Consider the following 18,720-nt stretch of genomic DNA (forward strand, 5'->3'; position numbering starts at 1 on the left):
CCTGTGCTCAGGCCAAAAAACTTTGAAGCCATAATTGACTCTTCTTTTCTCATTCTACATGTCCAAAACTTCTTGGCTCTTCCTTTAATATATATCCATAAATCTATGTCCTCCTTATGCCCCTGGTCCATGCCACCATCTCACCACACCTGCATTACTGCAGCAGCCTACAACTTGGTCTTCTTGCTTCCTTCCTTGCTCCCTAGACTCTATATTCAATTTAGCAGTCAGAGTGATCCCTTAAAATATACATTAGATGATGTCACTTCTCAGTTCAAAAAACTCTAACAGCTAAACAATAACAGAGTAAATGCCAATCCTTTGAAAGCCTAAATGGCCCTAGATGGTGCAACCACAGTTATCTCTGACTTTCTGTCTTACTATGCTCTGACTCCCTCTGATCCTTGCTATTCTGAAAGTATTCCAAGCACGTTCAAAGTTTTGGGGCCTTGCACTTGCTCTTCCCTCTGCCTGTAATGCTTTTCCTTCAGAGATCCATCTGGCAGCCGCTTTTTCAAATCTTTACTCAACTGTGAGGCCTTTCCTGACTTCCCTATTTAAAATTGCAACCCTCCAGCCTCATCATTCACTACGCTTCCCTGCTCTATTTTTCTCCATAGTATTTAATACTTTCTAAAAAATGCTACCATTTTATTCATTCTATTTGTTTTTTGTTCCCTTTCCCAGATGTAAGATCCTTGAGAGCAGAGATCTGTATGTTTTTTCCTTCCACTAATCCTAGAGCAGTACATGGCATAGCATCCGCACTATTTATTCACTGAGTGATACTCAGTATGTTATACCTTGTATCCTAGTTTCACATAGAGAAATGTCCCCCACTAGCCTGTGAGCTGCATAAGGGAGGGTGGGTTTCATTCTGATTTCCCAGGCCCCTTGCTCAAGGTGTTTCACACAGAATACACGACTGATTCATGGTAACTGAATGATGGAAGAAAAGACTCCCCTTCCTTAAATATGGAGACATCCTGGAGAGCCCTGGTAATTGTTAAAGGAAGGTGTAGCAGACACCACTGATGCCAGCTCCATGTCCCCTCAGCTCACCTGAGCTAACTGCATCTTTAGTTCCCAGCACACTGATACCTGCACCTGTCCTCTTCTTCTCTTCCTGGCAGAAAGTACATTGAAGAGTTAACATTCCTGGCGATAACCTTCAACCAACAGGGGCAGGAATTGGTGGATAAATGCCCCAGCTTCCCCAGCCACTGGCCAATGTGGTCAGAATAAAATGGTGTCAGTAGTGTTTAAGTATGAGCTTGGAAGTAGAGCATTTAAACATTTAAGAGGTCACCACATGTACTACCATACCACAAACAGGCTTTAGTTTGAAAATGCCATCTAAATAATTTATTTCCAGCATCCAGCAGTCTCTGGCATCTAGTAGGTACTCAGTGGATGCTTGGAACATGAATAAACATATGCCTTTAATGGCGGGACTCACCAATCTTCAGAGCTTGCTCAAAGGTGGTGACTTGAGAATGATGTTCTTAACTGCTAAACTCGCCTACATACGTGCACACGCACACACACACACACATCCTGAGTGTCCTAGGAAACTCCTTTCTCCCTTACCTCCTATGAGATCTGGGAAGTAGCACTTCATTGGTGCCCTCACTGACCTAGAAAGTTAGGCTGAGATGGCTCTCTGAGACCATGTAGTTAAATCCAGTCAATCACAAAGCTGGGGCTGAACACAAATGTCCAGGCTCCAAGTGTCTCGTCCTCTTTCCACAGTAGCCACTGTGAACATTCCAAGGAAGAAAGTAATTTTGGAGGATAACAGTCATGACCATTTTCAAATTCAATTTCAAAAAAGCGTTACCATTTAAGAAAGCCTGCCAAAAAGATAATGGAGATGAAAAAGTGCACTGTAAACTGTAAAGCGCTATCCAAAGGTTAGCTGTCTGAGGTTCACTGCCAAGGTCAGCAAATCCAGGCCTGGATATAGAGCCAGTTCTTACATCAGAGGAGCTAAGGAAAGGCTGGTCATTCAAGGGGCCCCTTCTGAATGGGACACCAGTGTATTTGCTCGGATCAAAAGGACACAGTTGCTTGCCTGTGTACCACCCTCACCCCCACCCCCTATTTTAAGTACAAAACACTAATGCTGAATAGAATCATGCTTACATTATATATTTGTTTTAAAACTGATAATTTTCTGGACCCTTTCCCTTTTGCTTGTATTTCAGAGCATACTGAGCTCTGGCCACCTGCACCACTGGGCAACGGACTGTCTATCCAAGGTTTCCAACCGTCTGGGCACATTAGTGTTTTTCTTCTACATTAGTTTACATTTGTCCCAGCTGCATTAGAATTTAGATTCTGCACATACTCTGGCTCTCAAAACCACATTCTTTTGCCCTCACACTACCTCTTTGTCTTCTGACAACTGAATGAGCATTGTTCTCCTGGCTTGTCTCATGAAAGGGGACCCTGATGAAGAGTAAACTTCCCACTTTCCAGGCTTCCTTATCCTAGCGCCCAACTGTAGAAGGGGGGCAGTGTTTGGTGACCTCTGGCGTTAGGTTAACGATCTGGGTCTGGGCCCAGGCTGGATAATGAGCCTGTGAATAATGCGGAGTGGACTGTCAAAGCCTTATCATGGTGAAGCTGAGAAGCAGAGACAGCTTTGTCCTGCACTCCCTGCCTCTTCTCCCCAAGCATCTTTTCTTAATCTGTCAAAGCTAATGGGGTTTATGTGGCAGACATTCACTCCTCACAAGCTCCAATTCGAGCGGCTGTGCACCGATTCAGTCTCGGATGTTTCTACACTTAAAGGCTTGTAAAACGGTGAAAGAAAGATAGTAGATAAACTTACAGAAACCTTTCTGTTCTAGGCTGGAAAAAAGACTCTGCTTTATTTCTCTACTGTAATAGGAGTCCTGAAAAGCCCAAATTAAAGCTGCAGAAAAAGGGTGAAATAAGAACACTAAAGGCACACATTTCCCAAGAGGTGTATTACCCAAGAAAAAGATGCAAACTTGGAGGAAGGTTTTTACTGCTGCATGGCCAGAAAAAAACAAAACACGTAAAAGCCTCCTAAGTTTGTCGTTTTTTTCTTGAGGTACCATTAGTAAAATTTTTATTTGTCAAGAGCAAAACTTGGGGGAAAAATTAAGAAATAAATGGTCTTCTTAAGTTCTTACTGGTTTTCAAAGTATCCATCTAAGGGGCTAAGCAGAATAATTCTGGGACTCAAAAGTCCTAGCCTAGTTAGTAATCCTTTCACACAACCAAGACCCAAACATGAGCTATGCTTTTCAAGTTGGTGACTGGATGGGCTAAAGGGCATGGGTGATCTCAACTCACCACTGGCTGGGAGGAGAACCTCTCTGCCTACTACTCCTCTGGATCAAATTTTAAGCCAGAGTTTAGGAGCAGCTGTGTACTTCTATTTCCAGGTAAGAGTTCCCTCAACTACTCTCAATGCCATGGTAAAGCTAAATAGTTGATAGAGAGGGGTGGGGCTGGAGACAGAGAGGAAGCCTGGCGGCTTTTGCTTGCTTTAAAACCAGACCACTGAGTGCAAGAAAGAGGCAGGTTTCAGGCACTTGATAAACGAAAAGCAAACTTCTTTATTGTACACAGTACAGAATATAACGCAGCTTGGCAGGATGCATACAGCCCTGCGCAGGGGAAAGTATTTCAAATCAACTGGCAGGTTAAAGCCTTTCTTCTGCACTGTAGACTTTCCACACTCTGGAAAAGAAGCAAAAAAACAGACCCCCCAAACCCTGAAAAAAACCCAAAAACCATCCGGGAGGTACATGAATCCGGTGGGAATGCCATGGTGATGCTGCCGTCCTATGTCCTGTGACAGCACAGGCCACATAGTTTCAGCAGGGGAGGGGTAGCTCAGGCTATAGAGGATTACTTTCATACTTGCTAAGACAGCATAAGTTCATAAAAAACAAAACAAAACCAAACAACCGACAAAAAAACCCAAACCAGGATAAGTAAAGAAAGGAAAAACAAATCTATACAGCATTTACAACAAATAAATCTCTAGCCGGCAGGGGGGTTAAATATGCATCTATGTATACAGATTATGTGTAGGTTAGAAAGCTATAAATATGGTTTTAGAAAGAGTCTTTTGATTAGAGTACAATGCTAATTAAGACCCAAGCTATAGGTTCAACACCTCTGTGGGCTAATTAGTTTCCAATAGAGGAAAATCTATTGTTTCCACAGCTATAAAATGAACCCCTTGTCTCTGAGAACTTCTTCACAAATGTGCTGTCAGTCACAAGGGGGACTGTTTGAAACTATGGAACGCTCCATTAATAGAAAAGCAATTCAAGGCATGTGTCTTACTCTCATGGAGTCAGCACTGTCTCCTTCACATCTCAGGAACAGCACAGTCATTCTTAACATGCTAAGTGTCAAGGGGAGCACAGAACTCTACCAATGGAGCAGGCAGCAAAGTACTACCACTTTCTAGTAACTTTTCCTCTACTTCGAGCTCAACTTTCACATAGCTTTAGCTTGGTTTAAAACTTTTCCAATATAATACAGCATTCAAAATAAGCTTAAAAAAAAGTGGCAATAGAATGCTAGCTCTGTTTTACCTGTCAGGGTCACACATAAGTCGCTTTAGCTTGGTTTAAAACTTTTCCAATATAATACAGCATTCAAAATAAACTTAAAAAAAAGTGGCAATAGAATGCTAGCTCTGTTTTACCTGTCAGGGTCACACATAAGTCTCGAACCCTACTGAATCATATGTAGGAATTAAAGTCCAAGATTAAAAGGAGAAGGAAATCAAAACAAACGGATGAAATGGAAACTGTTACCAGTTATGTCCAGGGAAGAATCCCTAGGGTTCCCACCAGGTGACCAGGTTTCAAATGGATGTGATGTGTATTATGTACATATGCTTTCCATGTTTGAGAGGGCATGTTTGTGAACATGGGGAACTATACATATAGAATTTAAGCTTGTGTCCAGACTGCCCTGCACACTTCAGAAATGTACAACTCAGGTTCAAATGTTCCATCAGGCTGTCTGGTGCAGAAAGCACTAAGCAGGCAACAAAGTGGGCTTTTACATGGCTAAGGGGAAACCCCCAGCAAAGCCCCTCTCAAGCTGCAGCGTCTTCATCATTTGGCACGGCCCTGGATAAAGGACACAGTGCACAGTTACCAAAAGGGTTTTTTTTTTGCTTTAAATACCAAAACTACAAAAATCAGTTTATAAACTGTTTTTCCAAAACAACCACCAAAACAAAACAATCCCCCAAATCAAAGTAAAACAAAATACTGTCAAAAGTGTTCATTGCCCTTCTCCTAAAATGAAAGCTGTCCACACTCGGCCATGTGACTGGAAAGGGAAAGGGGGCTTGCTCTACTTGGTGACCACATGGCCAGAAAGGTTCCCAAGAGTAGCAGTGACTTACAATTTGAGAACCATGGAGTGGGTAACAGCTGTTCTGACTTCTCCCCTTTTTTCTAGACCAATGGGAAACATTTCAGATCGAGCTAGAAGAGCTCTCCAAATTTCAAAACATATTTTTAACCCTTAATAGTTTGAGCCTCCCTAACTTAGCCTATGTACTTTTCTATGGGTTTGTGATTTCTTTTTCAATAATTTGTGCAAACTAGAGCCCTTCTATGTAAAGGCATTTAATAGCCCATGATCAATGAAGATTGTCACACATTCTGTCCCGTTTTGTGGGTACTAACCTGAACAAGGTATTGCTTTGCATATATTGTCCACAGTAAGGAGGCTCCATTTTGATCTTTTCCCAGAAACCTCATCAGAATCAGAGTTGAGGCACCAGCCTTTTGGTGGTTTTCTGCCCCTCCCCGTTCCCACTCCTATCTTTAAGGTGTATGTCTTTAAGGGTGCCAATCCAGAGATGGCTTGGGTTTTCCAGATAATACTCAAAGGGCAAGCTTAAGGAACAGCCAAAAACACAAACAAAACCACTGCCCTCATTTGCCTGAATGGGAACTGCTAGCTCTAGGGTTTGGCTGCTCAGCCACTCAGAAACTTAGTAAGCAAAACCCTCAGCATAGGGGAGGCTGCTGCAGCGCTCCAGATCCAGGAGGTAAGCAGGGCTGTCTTCGAAGTGGGTCAGCGGCAGGGTGTCCTCCTCGCTGAGGTGGCACTCGGACTCTGCCTTCAGGAATGGACGCTGATTGTCCGGGAAGGCCATGGAAAAGAGGGCATCCGGGTCACAGACAAATTTGTAGACGTATCGCTCCCCAGCCACCTGAGAGAGAAAACACACCTTACAAGGACCAGCTGGAACAGGGCATGGGGATCAAGGGAAGAACATGAGCTATTTCTAAGTCCCTGAGCTCTCAGGAGCCTGGGACCAATGGAGGCTCATAAGAAGCTGATTATCACAATCATTAAGATTTATTGTGAGAAATCTCAGGGACCTATTATGACCTACCAAGTGTTTTGATGAAATCACAGCTCAGCAGTTGAAAAGGAAGATATGCGAACTTCAAAATCACACTAGATAGGCTCTTTTAAAAGAAAATCCTCACTTTCTTATACTGACAGTTTAGACAGCATGGTTATGTGGAGGCTGGTGTGTGATGTTTTCAAGAAGGTATAGGATCGAAAGGTACAATACAGGAGACAGATCACATTTTCAGTTACCTCCCAAGTTTAGTGTTTATGGTATGGCTTTGTTATTTTGAAGGATTAGGAATGATTAGAGAGGCTGTGTGGAATTCTTTTTTTTTGGGGGGGGGTTTATGAGTATTCATGAGATGCAAAGCTGATTGTTGTGTGGAAATTTTAAGTTATGTTCCAAAGCCAAACAGAATTGCTTTCTGGCTTATATGAAGTTTTAAATTACTCATTGTGTGGTTCTGCTATATGAAGGAACTGATAACTACCTTTATATGTGTTCTACATATTATAATATTATTAGAATCAGAAGGTCTTGATTATTCAAGGGCCTCATCATGTAGTTGATGAGCCATCTAGGTCAATGGGATCACCCACTCTCTGCAGGTTGTTTAGCAACAGAATAAGAGGGCACACGCCACTGGAAACCAAACCTGATAATCAGCTACTGTCCGGAAACAAAGGGGGAAAAAGAAGGCAACTAAAAGTACTGATAAAAGAAACATTTTAGGCTAAAAATTTGAACTATTGAGTTTAATCCTGCCCTTCAGTCCTTCTGTTGTGATTCTAAAATCTCTTTTTAATTGAAGACATATGGCTTTGCTTCCAAATCTTTGATTTAAGAAGTCTGTTGCAGCAGCGGCTGGTTGTAGAGCTACCAGTACAATTATCCCAATAGGTCTTAAGCTCATTTTATGGTGACACTTCGGTGTCCAGTCACTAGAGCATGGGTGTCTACACCAACATTCCATGGAACTCCAACACTAGGTAACTAGGAACTATGTGTATGAAACTGGGTGATTAGTGTCTTCACCAGCAAGTCTTAAGGGTGGCAGACATGTGCAATCAACCATCCCTATTTAGTTTTTTAAACCACAGTGTTAACTTGAATCCCAACGCCAAAAGTCAGTTTGTGTGGAGGAGTGAGACAGGAGGACCTAGTGGACATAATGCTAGCTCAGAAGCCAGGAACAACATGGCTTCTGGTCCTGGTTTAGTCACTAATGTGTCTTAACCCCTATGAACCTCAATTTTCCCTTCAAAAACTGAGGGCATGGGACTACAGCTTTTCTAAGTCCCTCCCCACACTGACAGGCTATCATTCATCTTTTAATTAGTTCTCATTTGATCATGGGTTATATAATAAATAACATAATAATTCCTTATATTGGATTAAACATTATTATTTCTGGGTCATTTTCAATGTATTATCCTGTGAGATTACAGCAGAGATTATTATCTACAATTTTATTGGAAATAGAGGCTTTGGGAGGTTGAGTTTCCTCAAAGCATCCAACCAACAAATGGGAGTGTTAGAATCTGAACCTACCCAAGCCTCATTCCTGGGCCTTCTAGTATTCTTTACTTATTTCATCCTTAGAAAAAAGTTATCTTCTACTTCTGTAGAAAATCTAGGAGCTACTCATAGAGACAACTCATTTCCATTAATTCAAGTTATTGTGTCTTGGTTACATTCCCTCATGATGGATCTGGAGTTGGGAATAGCAAAGGAATAATGGCGATGCCTCCTGAACTTAGGATTTGACCTGATGGTCGAATTAACACTAAAAGGGGCATGGTGGCTCGGGGCAAATGCAAGTGACTGCTAATGGGTATGGGATTTCTTTTTGGGGTAGATAAAATGTTCTAAAATTGATGGTGGTGATGGTTGCACAATTCTGAGAATATACTACAAACCACTGAATTGTATACTTTTAAAAAAGAGGAAATAGGGCAGGGTGACCACCCATCCTAGAACACTTAACTCTGTGCCAAACACTGAAGTCAAACTTCAATTCCTGCCCCAAAGGAGCTTACAGTCCTGTGGGGGTACTGACAAGTAAAGAGTAATTTACAGCACAGACAGAAGGGTAGTAATAGAGATAAGAGCAGCTGCTATTAGAAGCAGAACAGGGGACCATCTAACCCAGCCTGGGGACTGCAGATTCTTGAAGTGAAAAGATGATTACTGAGACAGAAAACAAGTAGGGGCTGGCCATGTAACGAAGGCATCAGGAATGTTCTAGTTCTTAAGCAGGATGGTAGTTTAATAGGTGTTTTTCCATTTTATAATATGCTTGATAACACACATATGTGACACGTATTCTTTGGTAAATACTACATTAATTAACAGAAAAGGTGGTAATTCTAGTGAAAGCAGTCAAATGTGAGTGAGGAAACAGGAGTTAGATGGTAGCCTGACTGGGAACAGCCTGTATGAAGCACTAAATAGTCTGGACTTTATCCAGAAGATTATAAAAAGCTGTTCAACATTTTCTTAGGGTGGTGAGGGGAATACAGGGCCTAGGAGAGAGATGAATCTGGCTTCAGTGCAGACATGTTCTTAGCAGCAATGCCCATATGTTTCTGCCAAGTTCATCTTGTCGGCTACTACCATGTAGACTGCCTAAATGTGTAAATGCTAGAATCTGGGGAACAGTGCACTTACAACATTTTCTGGCTAAGAAACGCCAGCAAAGATTTGCCGTTCTCATCTTCTACTTATCCACAGGATTTTAAGATTGTTGTCCCTTACCACCTATCCCAATAAGGACTATTTTACTGGCTTCCTCAAAATATGCTTGAGACTCTATTCTGCAAAGAGCAACCTGCTACCAGGTGATTCTGCTCCCATTTTATAAGTCCTGGGTTTTTAACTTGAATTCCAGTTTCTATAGGTTCTGAAAGAGAAATAAGATTTTCTTATTCTTTTAACTAACCAACACATTTGGAAGTCTAAGTGTTTTAGCAACTAAATACTTCAACCAAGCTCTTGTGGGAGGAGAGATCTTCAAATTGATTTCGTGTACTCCTTTATGGATACAATAGTTGATCTAAGTTTCTGGACATTTTTGTAATTAGAGGCAGTTTAAGTAAAGCAGAGGAGCCTAAATTTCCTATTGGATGTTCCACACGCATCTTCTGGTTTCCACATACCCAAGAGCATTAAGGGTGCTCTTTATATCTCATCTGATGCTTAAGTTTGCTTTCTCAAGACTCTTCCCTACCACAGAATCACTTACAAGGTTGACGTTTTCTCCTAGCTGTTATAAACAGTCTTATTATGGGTGCTCTTTATATCTCATCTGATGCTTAAGTTTGCTTTCTCAAGACTCTTCTCTACCACAGAATCACTTACAAGGTTGACGTTTTCTCCTAGCTGTTATAAACAGTCTTATTATAGAGCCCTGGACATCTCCTTTGACAGTAGTCAGGGTGGTCTAAGTGTGTTGTGTCATTGCTCACCTTCTGCATGATGCCCTTCTCATAGTAATAGCGTAGAGAACGGCTCAGCTTGTCATAGTTCATGGCTGGCCGGTTCTTCTGGATGCCCCAACGTCTTGCAACCTGAAGAGACAGGAAAGCAAAGAAGCAATGGAAACACATTCCCTGGGCCTAGTGGTTTTCTCCCAGTCCCAGGAGAGCCAGTTATATAGCCTGACTACTTTGGTCAGCAATCCATTTCTCTGACCTGGAAGGGAAAGCATTTAATTCCCTCAAGAACACACATTCAAAAAAGGTGATGATTCAGTCACAACTGCGAGGAGGTGAGATCTAGAGGTGGAAGAATCCTATCACTTTAAGATTGCAGAGGGCTTGGCTAACATCCCAGAGGATGCAGACTCTCTACTGTTTCTCCACATATGAATTATTGACCAATACCCATAGACCATTAACATGTGGCCATTAACTGCTATGGTTTCTGTAGCAGTCAATAAGGAATAATTAGAATGGTCATTCCTGAAACATTAGAAACACACTACTGAGTTGCTAATGGGCCAGCAGAGCAAAAGTTCAATTCTAATAAGATTGGAAAGGGGCTGGGAGATGTTTACTTATTGCAGCTCATGGAGTAACGGGGGAGTCAGATCATTTCAGCCTGCTGCCATCCAATCCCCTGCTCCCAGCAGACTTGCAGAATGGACATTAAAGCATGCAGCACCATTATCCACTTAATGAAAAATTAACAGGGCTTCTCAAACAGTTCTGAAGTGCATTATATCCAGCCCAGTCCACCTGAGGTGCAGTGGTGGGGAGATGTAATTGGAGCTTTGGGCAAAGAAGCCTCATGGCAGGAAAACTTCCTAGTAGAGTTTATCTAATTCTCAGGAAAGCCAAGCAATTTCTGTTCTTAAGTATCTCAACTTCCAAAATCTTACTTATGAGGATGGCTGTCATGGTAGGAGAAGAATAATCCTGGAAATCTGAGATTTCTCAAAGGTCTTTAAATGTATGCAAACCAGGTTGGTTTTGGAAGCTTTTTAAAAAAACAAACTACATTCCTTTGATCTTTTAAAAACCAAATGTTAAACATGGAGTGGGAAGTATGGAGAAAATAGCATTTCACATTAAGCATTTCCTTAAAGTATTTGGGCAAAATGAAAGCAACATCTCCTAAATTCAGGATTCTAAAATGACCTTTAATAAATACCAAAAATGATCTGATAAGAATGCATTTGTCCTAATTACATTAGAATAATTCAATAGGCATGATTCTACTCTGCTGTGTAAGAAACTCTGTGAAAGTTCAATTTCCATTTGTTTGCTTCATGCCCCGGTGGCAGACATGATGTCCCCAGGTCTCTTTTCTCTGTATTGCACCCACTCAACTCTATCTTCAAAACAGCCCAAAAGGTAAAATTAACCAAAAATTACATCCTGGTTAGAAAAGATAAACGTTTTAAATCAATGTAAATAGTGGGGAGAAGGGAAATCTGCTAAACCAATATTTCCTTCTACCCTATTCAAAAAAAGTGACACTCCATGAAACTAATTGTCTGCCTCAAGTGACAGGGACATTTAAAAGAAGTCCAGACTCATCATTTTACTATGTTTAGTTGTGGAAAACAATTCTTGAATATTCTTCAACTTTAGCGGCAACCTCTCTTTGCTTTGACTTGCATATGCAATAGCTTGCTGAAGAGAGTTTTGTATATGCACAGATTTCAAAGCAGCTCTGGTAGCCATAGTTACTGACTCATCCTCTCAGGCCACAGCTCTATGATTCAGTAGCCCTCACCAAGGCTGCTCCTTCCATAGTAATGAATGATGCAGCACAGCACCAGAGCAGCTGGAAATCAGGGCTGCTCCTCTTCTAGGGGGAGGGGGTTCAGGCCAATAGCTTGTTACCAGCTCTTTACTTTCATCTTTCCCATTAGTTATTTTGGTAGCACACGTCTTGAGGACTGAGGATGAAGGAGTTAAAAAAAATCCACTCATCTCCTCCTCCCCTTTAAAGATAGAGGAGCCGCAGCACAGGGAGCGGCTCTTTCTAGCAGCCCATCCTTTAAAACCTCCCCATGGCATCAGTTATCTGCCACATGTTCAACAAACAACCCTACCCCCCAAAATATTCATTAATGCAGATTCACAGTTAAAATGGCTCCAGATTAAAGCCGAGTCAGTCATAATTGAGAGGGTGCTAAGCTGGATGACTATCAAAAGACATTTGATTAGGGGGCCTGCCAAAACGCAGTTCTAAAACCACAATTTCCATGCACAGTGTAATGGATATTATGGATAATTACCCAGAGTGCACTACTCAGCCACACAGCTGCCTACAATTACGTCCCCAGCAGCTTCCTCCTCCGCCTCACCCTTCAAGCTCCCCCCATGACAACTTCTTACAGCTTTTTCCAAGAATTGGTATCTTCCTGACATCAACAAGAATAGAACCCTCACAGTTACACAAGGAGTAGAGGGGGAAAACTCAACAAATGTTGCGTGTCCTGAGGCTAAAGTGCATGTGTGGAACCCAATCGGTCCTGGTTAAGAGAGTGGAACATTTGGAGCTTACGGAATGCTCAGGGACTTCAAGGTGGGGTGGAAAGAAGCACTTCCTGAAGAAACAAAGCTGCCCAATCAACCAAGGGAGGCTCAAGGCCACCGCAGGCCTCTCACATGACTTGGCTGCTTGGCATTTATGAACATTCTGGATGAATATTAGTTCCTTTATTAAGTAAGAAAGCAGAGGCCCTTTGCCATCTGTTCATCATTTTCTTTACCACTGGTAGGAGAGCGGAAGATTCAATAACAGCTTTACAAAGGGTCATAGCCAGGTTTACCTGCAGCTGGGCAGCCTGTGCTGGGGCCCGAGGCAGTGGCAATAAAGTAATAAAAGCTCCTGCTTGTGAAACGAGATAAATCAGTAAGTGCTGCCCACATGACAGATCTACTTTCAAAAAGCCTGTGAGTCTAGGTGATATGCTTTCCTCAAACTTCACATAAGCCAGGCCACATTATTAGGAATGCAGTGAGGGGGCGAATGGGTTCTCCAGTAGGGCTGGAAGCCTAAAATATGGCTCCATTTCTACATGACTTAGCCAGAAAGAAGTAGTTAGAAAAATACAGCGGTACCAAACCCTGGCTTTGAAGGTAGACTGAGCCTAATAGGAACTGTTTACAGTATTGGATGTTGACACTTATCCATTCTTGTGAATGAATACAAGACAGGGAACACCATATGCATGTCTTCTTTTACAATAGCCTTTAAAGAAGCCTGCCTTATTCTCCTACCAATCAGGATTCTTCCTAAGTTTCTAATCTATATATTCTCCTTTTCCCGTTTTAACTTTCAGACCATTTCCTTCTTCAAAACCAAGTGCCAGGTTGTTACCTCCTGCTGTTAACCCCCATACCAACTTTTCCCCGTGGTGCACTAAAGTGAGCCCTGGAGTTAACTGAACAACATCTAAAACCTCAGTCTTCCTCAAATGCTTTCCAAGAGTACTGTTCCCATTTCAATTATATACAACTCAGAGATACCTTTTGCTCTGCTGGCTTAATACATATGCCTAGGTACATATTACCAAAAGAAACATATGTCAGTTTTGGGGGGCAGTTATTATTGTTTTTTTTTTATTTATAATCTCTCTAGATTCTAAATCAAATAAAAACTAAAAATCACCCCTCATTAGATTATGTTAAATTCAGACCTGATTTAATTTACTTTGTTACGTGATAGTCAGGAAAAAGGTTCTATGTTGTGTCTTTTCCATTGAAGAAATGGTACTGGTTCTGTCCATAGGTCTTTCTGTCAATAGTTCTGGGCAAAATGACAGTAACAATGTTTCTTTTTCTATTAGCAAAATAATGGAGGTTCTCTGTCATATCTCAACTAATGTGATGCCACATAACACATTTTAAAAAATCTAAGCTCATAAGATTGACCCATCTCTGATAATTTTATTTCTCCAGGTTAGAGCCATTTAAAATATGCAGTGGGGTAGTTGCATCCCGTAATATATCACCAAAATGTCATACAATGTGTTCATGTAGCCTCAGATATAGGCTGCGACATACAAGGGCTGAGGCCAAAACAAGTTTGTATCATCGAAACAACTCTTGAAAAAGACTTTCCAAGAGGGATAGCATATCCTACTTGTGTTTAAGCCTTCATGAACTCATTCCCCAGATTTTGCAGAAGTGTTACAAACACTTTTTGTGTATTCTACAGTGCAGAACTCTGCCTGTCCATGTTTTGGAAACTGTCCTATTAATAGGAAAGGCATTGCCAAGTCCATTGGCCAGGCCAGAATGTGAATGAGAAGGAAGGGCACATTTAACACAGTAAAAAGCGTTAATGGAATCTAAACAAACATCATCATCACCATGGTCAACAGCAAACCAAAAATCACCTGAGCCCAGCCTCCAGCGCTTACCTCCTCTGGTTCTATCAGCTTGAATTCCATGCCTCGGCCTGTCCAGGCAATGAAGTGGGCATTGGCTGGGTCATCAAGAAGGGTGACCAGGAACTGCCACAGCTGGAGGGAACCTCGCCTCTGGTAAGGGGGCCCCTCCCGATACATGGTGGGCTCTTGTTTGACTTTTCCTGTTTGGGACAAAGATACATATGTAATACTTTAGTCCTAAGTTTCTCAAGTGATTTGGACAAAAAGGAATTGTTAATGCTGATTTAATCATTTAACTTGATAAGACTGACTGAGGTGTTCTGACATCTCCAACACTCTAGCTTAGCAAGAGACCTTGAGTGAGGCTACTTACCTTCCAGTCTTTCAGGCACAACACAAGTGTCATCAAAGTATAACCGGGGATCTTTCTCATATGAAAAACCTGTAGGAGAATTTAAAGAGAGAGACCATGTTGCTTAACAAATTTTATCTGTGTTGTACTAAAACTGGATTTGAGGACTAAAATGGGATTCTAGCATTTCAGGTCCTAAGCCCTACTGTTATCTCTATGCCAGACTGAATTTTGGGGGACTTCAAAAGGACTTAGGTGTTTGAGTTCTGATGTAATCACCTGAGCCTCAGTCAGAGCAGCATCAATTCCTGCTATTAGAGCTAAGATGGCAGGGAAGCGCTGAGTCACCAGTAAGATCCTTCACATCTCGCTTCTAAGGTCTGCATGGATCAGTGTTGCTGTGACTAAGCCTTTACATCTGAAAAGACATCTCATCTATTTCGGTTGTCCTAGCTGGATGGATTTGGTACACAGTCACTCCATTTTCCTTTTAGCTAATATTCATTTCAGCCTTTCCTACAAACTTGTCCAGGTTACTGTAGGGAAAATATAGTAAAATGGTCAGGGACCCTCAGATGTTCAGAATCTTGCTGAGCATTTGATGTAAATATGCACGTGCACCCAGGTGTTCCTTGGTTATTGTCTAATGTAATTGTGCACCCAGGTGTCCTGGGTTATGGATTTAAGTATAAAGGATGAGCGACTCTGATCCACATGGCCCCGGGCCCCCAGGGTGGCCTCTACTGCTGCTGGAGACTGTTGCTGCAAGCTGTTGTTAGTGCCCCTGCCCCTGAGGGATGCCCTGCGAGGTCACCACTGTTGCTGCTACTGCTGCTATTTCTTTTTTTTTTTTTTTTTTCTTTCTCGGTGTCGTGCCCGTACCCGGGACCGGCAACGGGATCGCAACCCTCGGTGTTGCACCCGCACCGCGCTCAGCCAGTGAGCGGGAACCGGTCTCCACATGGGATCCAAACCCTTGGTGGAAGCGCCGCCGCGCTCCCAAGCGGCACACTCTCCAGTGCACCACCGGGCCGGCCCAACTGCTGCTATTTCTGAGGACTGAGCTTGTGTTGTCTGCCAGTGGCTCCTGGGATCTTTCCCAATTACCCAGCATGGACCTGCGTGTGAGGGGTCTGGTGATCCAGTCCGTACAACGGGTTTGAAGGGTCTGTGGGCCCTAACCTGTAGCCCTGACAATACAAATGGAAAACTTAGCGTAACTAAAATAATGAAACATTTTGGTTTTAGTTATGAATTGCCTTCCCCTTCAATTGGCATAGTCATATAACCCCAACCAGATAATTAGTGTAGCTATTGCTATAACCCAACAATTGGCGTAGCAATGGCCCTAACCCAACAAGTGATTTAGTCATGTAACCCTACTGTTACCTACATACCTCATTCAATTATGAAAGAGCTTGGAGGGTAAAGAATGTTGCCAAAATGAATAAAGATTTGGGTCTGTAGAGGATTGCGATGAGCAGCATCAAGCTTAAAAGCAAGTTGGAGGTATTATCACCAGTCACAGTAGAAGTAATCTTGAGAATCGCTAGTAATGAAACTTACTCATTGTATAGACAACAAAACAGAGGTTAAGAAAATTGTTCCAACTACACATGTAAAGGAAATGAAGGGAAGGTGTAGGGAAAGTGAAGATAAATGGTTGGGGTCCCTTGGGGGTTTGGAATCTTGCCAAGCATTTGATGTAAGTAATGTAAACTATGCACATGTGCCCAGGTGTTCCTTGGCTATTTGTCTGTGGATGCGCGTGTTCGCCCAGGTATCCTGGGTTATTGGACTTAAGTATAAAGGATAAGTGGCTCTGATCCACAGGGTCCGCTGCCTCCAGGATGCTCCCATGGAGGCGACCACTGCCACCACCACTGCTGAGGACTGAACTTGTGTTGTCTGCCAATAGCTCCCAGGATCTTTTCCCAATTACCTAGCGTCGACCTGCACATGAAGGGTCTGGTGACCCAGCCAGGCATGTGAGGAGTCCGTGACCCAGTCTGTACAACGGGTTTGAAGGGTCTGTGGGCCCTAACCCCTAGCCTGGACAATACAAATGGAAATTTAGTGTAACTAAAATAATGAAACATTTTGGCTTTAGTTATTAATTGCCTAGCCATACAATTGGTGTAGTCACTTAGCAATACAGAAGGTAAGGCAAAAAATGAAAGGGGCAAGGAGAAGGAAGGACAGCCCGACATTCTCCATCTGCAAGTCCTTAACGTGCATTCAGCTCTGCCCCACATGGCACCAGGCAACCTGACAAGATCAGCGGTTCAAAACAGAGGATGCAGATCACATTCTTCCCTGAGGTCTAGCCTGTTCCGGAGTATAAGGACTCCAGTGTACGTTCCTTTACTAGCATACTTCTCAGGAGAATGTCTGATAAAGGATGCATCCCTATGCTCAGTTCTCTGGTTGATTCACCTGCTCATATAGTACAAGTATATGTGTGTTGCATGCAGTAGGGACAGGCAGGGGAAAATGCTCTGTAATGAAAGGCTTTCATTAGAGTTTGAGAGGGATTTGCTGTGACTTGAAAAATCCATGGGTAAATATGCCAAGAAATAATTCCACTATTCTTTATTTCTTCACAATCAGCCCAGATCAAGTAGCTTCTTGGCAGGACCAGCACCATTTCTAAGAGGCCTAGGACTGAAGAAACACTGCCCAAGTTGAAGGAAACTGAGACTGTTTTGAGGTTTGTATTATTCATTTTTGTCTCCTCAATTTCAAGAATGATTTCCCTGTTGCTTAACTGTATCAAAGAAGTATATTTTACTGACATTTATTTATTATTTAATGCACTAAATATTTATGCCAGGCATTGTGCTAAAAGGGGGCAGGTAGCGAGGGGAAGAATACAGACTTGGTCCTTGTTCTCATGGAGCTTACATCCCAGCTGAGGAAGACAGACAGTAAAGGAAAAAAGAAATAAATGAGACATGGTGTAAGGTGGAAGTTAAAGAGTGTGGGTTCTAAAGCCAGACTAAAGACCTCAATTAGCTGTGTGATCTTGAATAAATCTGTCTGCACTCCAGTTTCCTCACTGGAAGACTGGGGGAGATAATTCTTACTTTATAGGGTTGTTATGAGAATTTAATGAGTTAACATATATTCTGTTCCATTGATCTATTTATCTTTACATCAGAGTGCCAAGAATAGCTCTTGGTACATAAGTGTGTCATAAATGATAGTTAAAAAAGTAAACACAGTAATTGCACATTGTGATAAGTTCTGTTAGGAAATTAACTGGATACTGTGAGAGCTTTATCTTATATCCTCTGTCATAGATTCTAAATTCCTTGAGGATAAGGACAATATCCTGAATATGTTAGTGTCCTTACAGCACATTGCACGTAAGTGCTTAATAAATGAGTGACTCTATAATGTACATTAAAAAAAGACTTAAGAATATAATGCTAGTCTTTAAGTCAGGGATTCAGTGATTCCTGATTAGTTTGCAATTTGGTACTAGGAAACTTTGACTTTTATGACAAATTGGTAAACTTTATATTATCAACAAGACTTACATAATCCATTATGTTTCATGCTTTTTGCCTTGGGTGCCAGGAAGCTATTTCCTGACATTCCATACACATTTCATTATTTCAATGATATTTTAATGGTCTCATTATAAAGTTATTATAAGTGAACTACTTCAAAGTGTACACACCTGTCAAACTTGCCATGTTATTTTTGCAGCTTTTCTTCCTCTAAGGTGAGGATAATACATTCACAGTATATAGAAAAAAAAAATGTAAATCTAGATTAAATTCTTGGTTTGGTTTTCAAAACTAATCAGATGAGGGCCTGCCTATAAGGAGTATCGTTTTGATGTATTTTGTGGTTTTTAGTCATTGCCACATGTGGGTCCTCTGAAACATCTCTAAGATGCTATTGGTTTAAGTGAAATTTAAGTCAGTTGAATGTGCACCAACAGTTGTATCAGTTGTGGCCACAACCATCTAATCACTCAAATAAAGGTGGCAGGAAGGAGGAACCTGTTTGAGGGGCAAAGTAGAAATGAAAAACAAAGTATTATGCAAGGATTCCAGGTGAACACTCAAGGCAGGAGGGGTATCTTAGCAATCACAGATGCCAATCAGAAACACTTGTTTTGCT

At 41.8% G+C, this 18,720-nt stretch overlaps 1 protein-coding gene across 1 annotated transcript in view; it reads right to left on the reverse strand.

Moving 5' to 3' along the window:
- Nucleotides 1-5,168: 5,168 nt before the first annotated feature.
- Nucleotides 5,169-18,720, reverse strand: part of ETV5 (ets variant 5) — a 57,854-nt gene continuing 44,302 nt past the window's right edge. Inside the window, exons 10-13 of the mRNA XM_008577879.1 lie at nt 14,608-14,676; nt 14,265-14,434; nt 9,850-9,951; nt 5,169-6,232 (exon numbers count right to left, since the gene is read on the reverse strand). Of these exons, the coding sequence (XP_008576101.1) occupies nt 6,011-6,232; nt 9,850-9,951; nt 14,265-14,434; nt 14,608-14,676 (563 nt within the window). The 3' untranslated portion in view covers nt 5,169-6,010. The remainder of the gene's footprint in view (nt 6,233-9,849; nt 9,952-14,264; nt 14,435-14,607; nt 14,677-18,720) is intronic.

The sequence above is a fragment of the Galeopterus variegatus genome, unplaced genomic scaffold (genome assembly GCF_000696425.1).
Source record: "Galeopterus variegatus unplaced genomic scaffold, G_variegatus-3.0.2 Scaffold1596, whole genome shotgun sequence".
Lineage (NCBI taxonomy): Eukaryota > Metazoa > Chordata > Mammalia > Dermoptera > Cynocephalidae > Galeopterus > Galeopterus variegatus.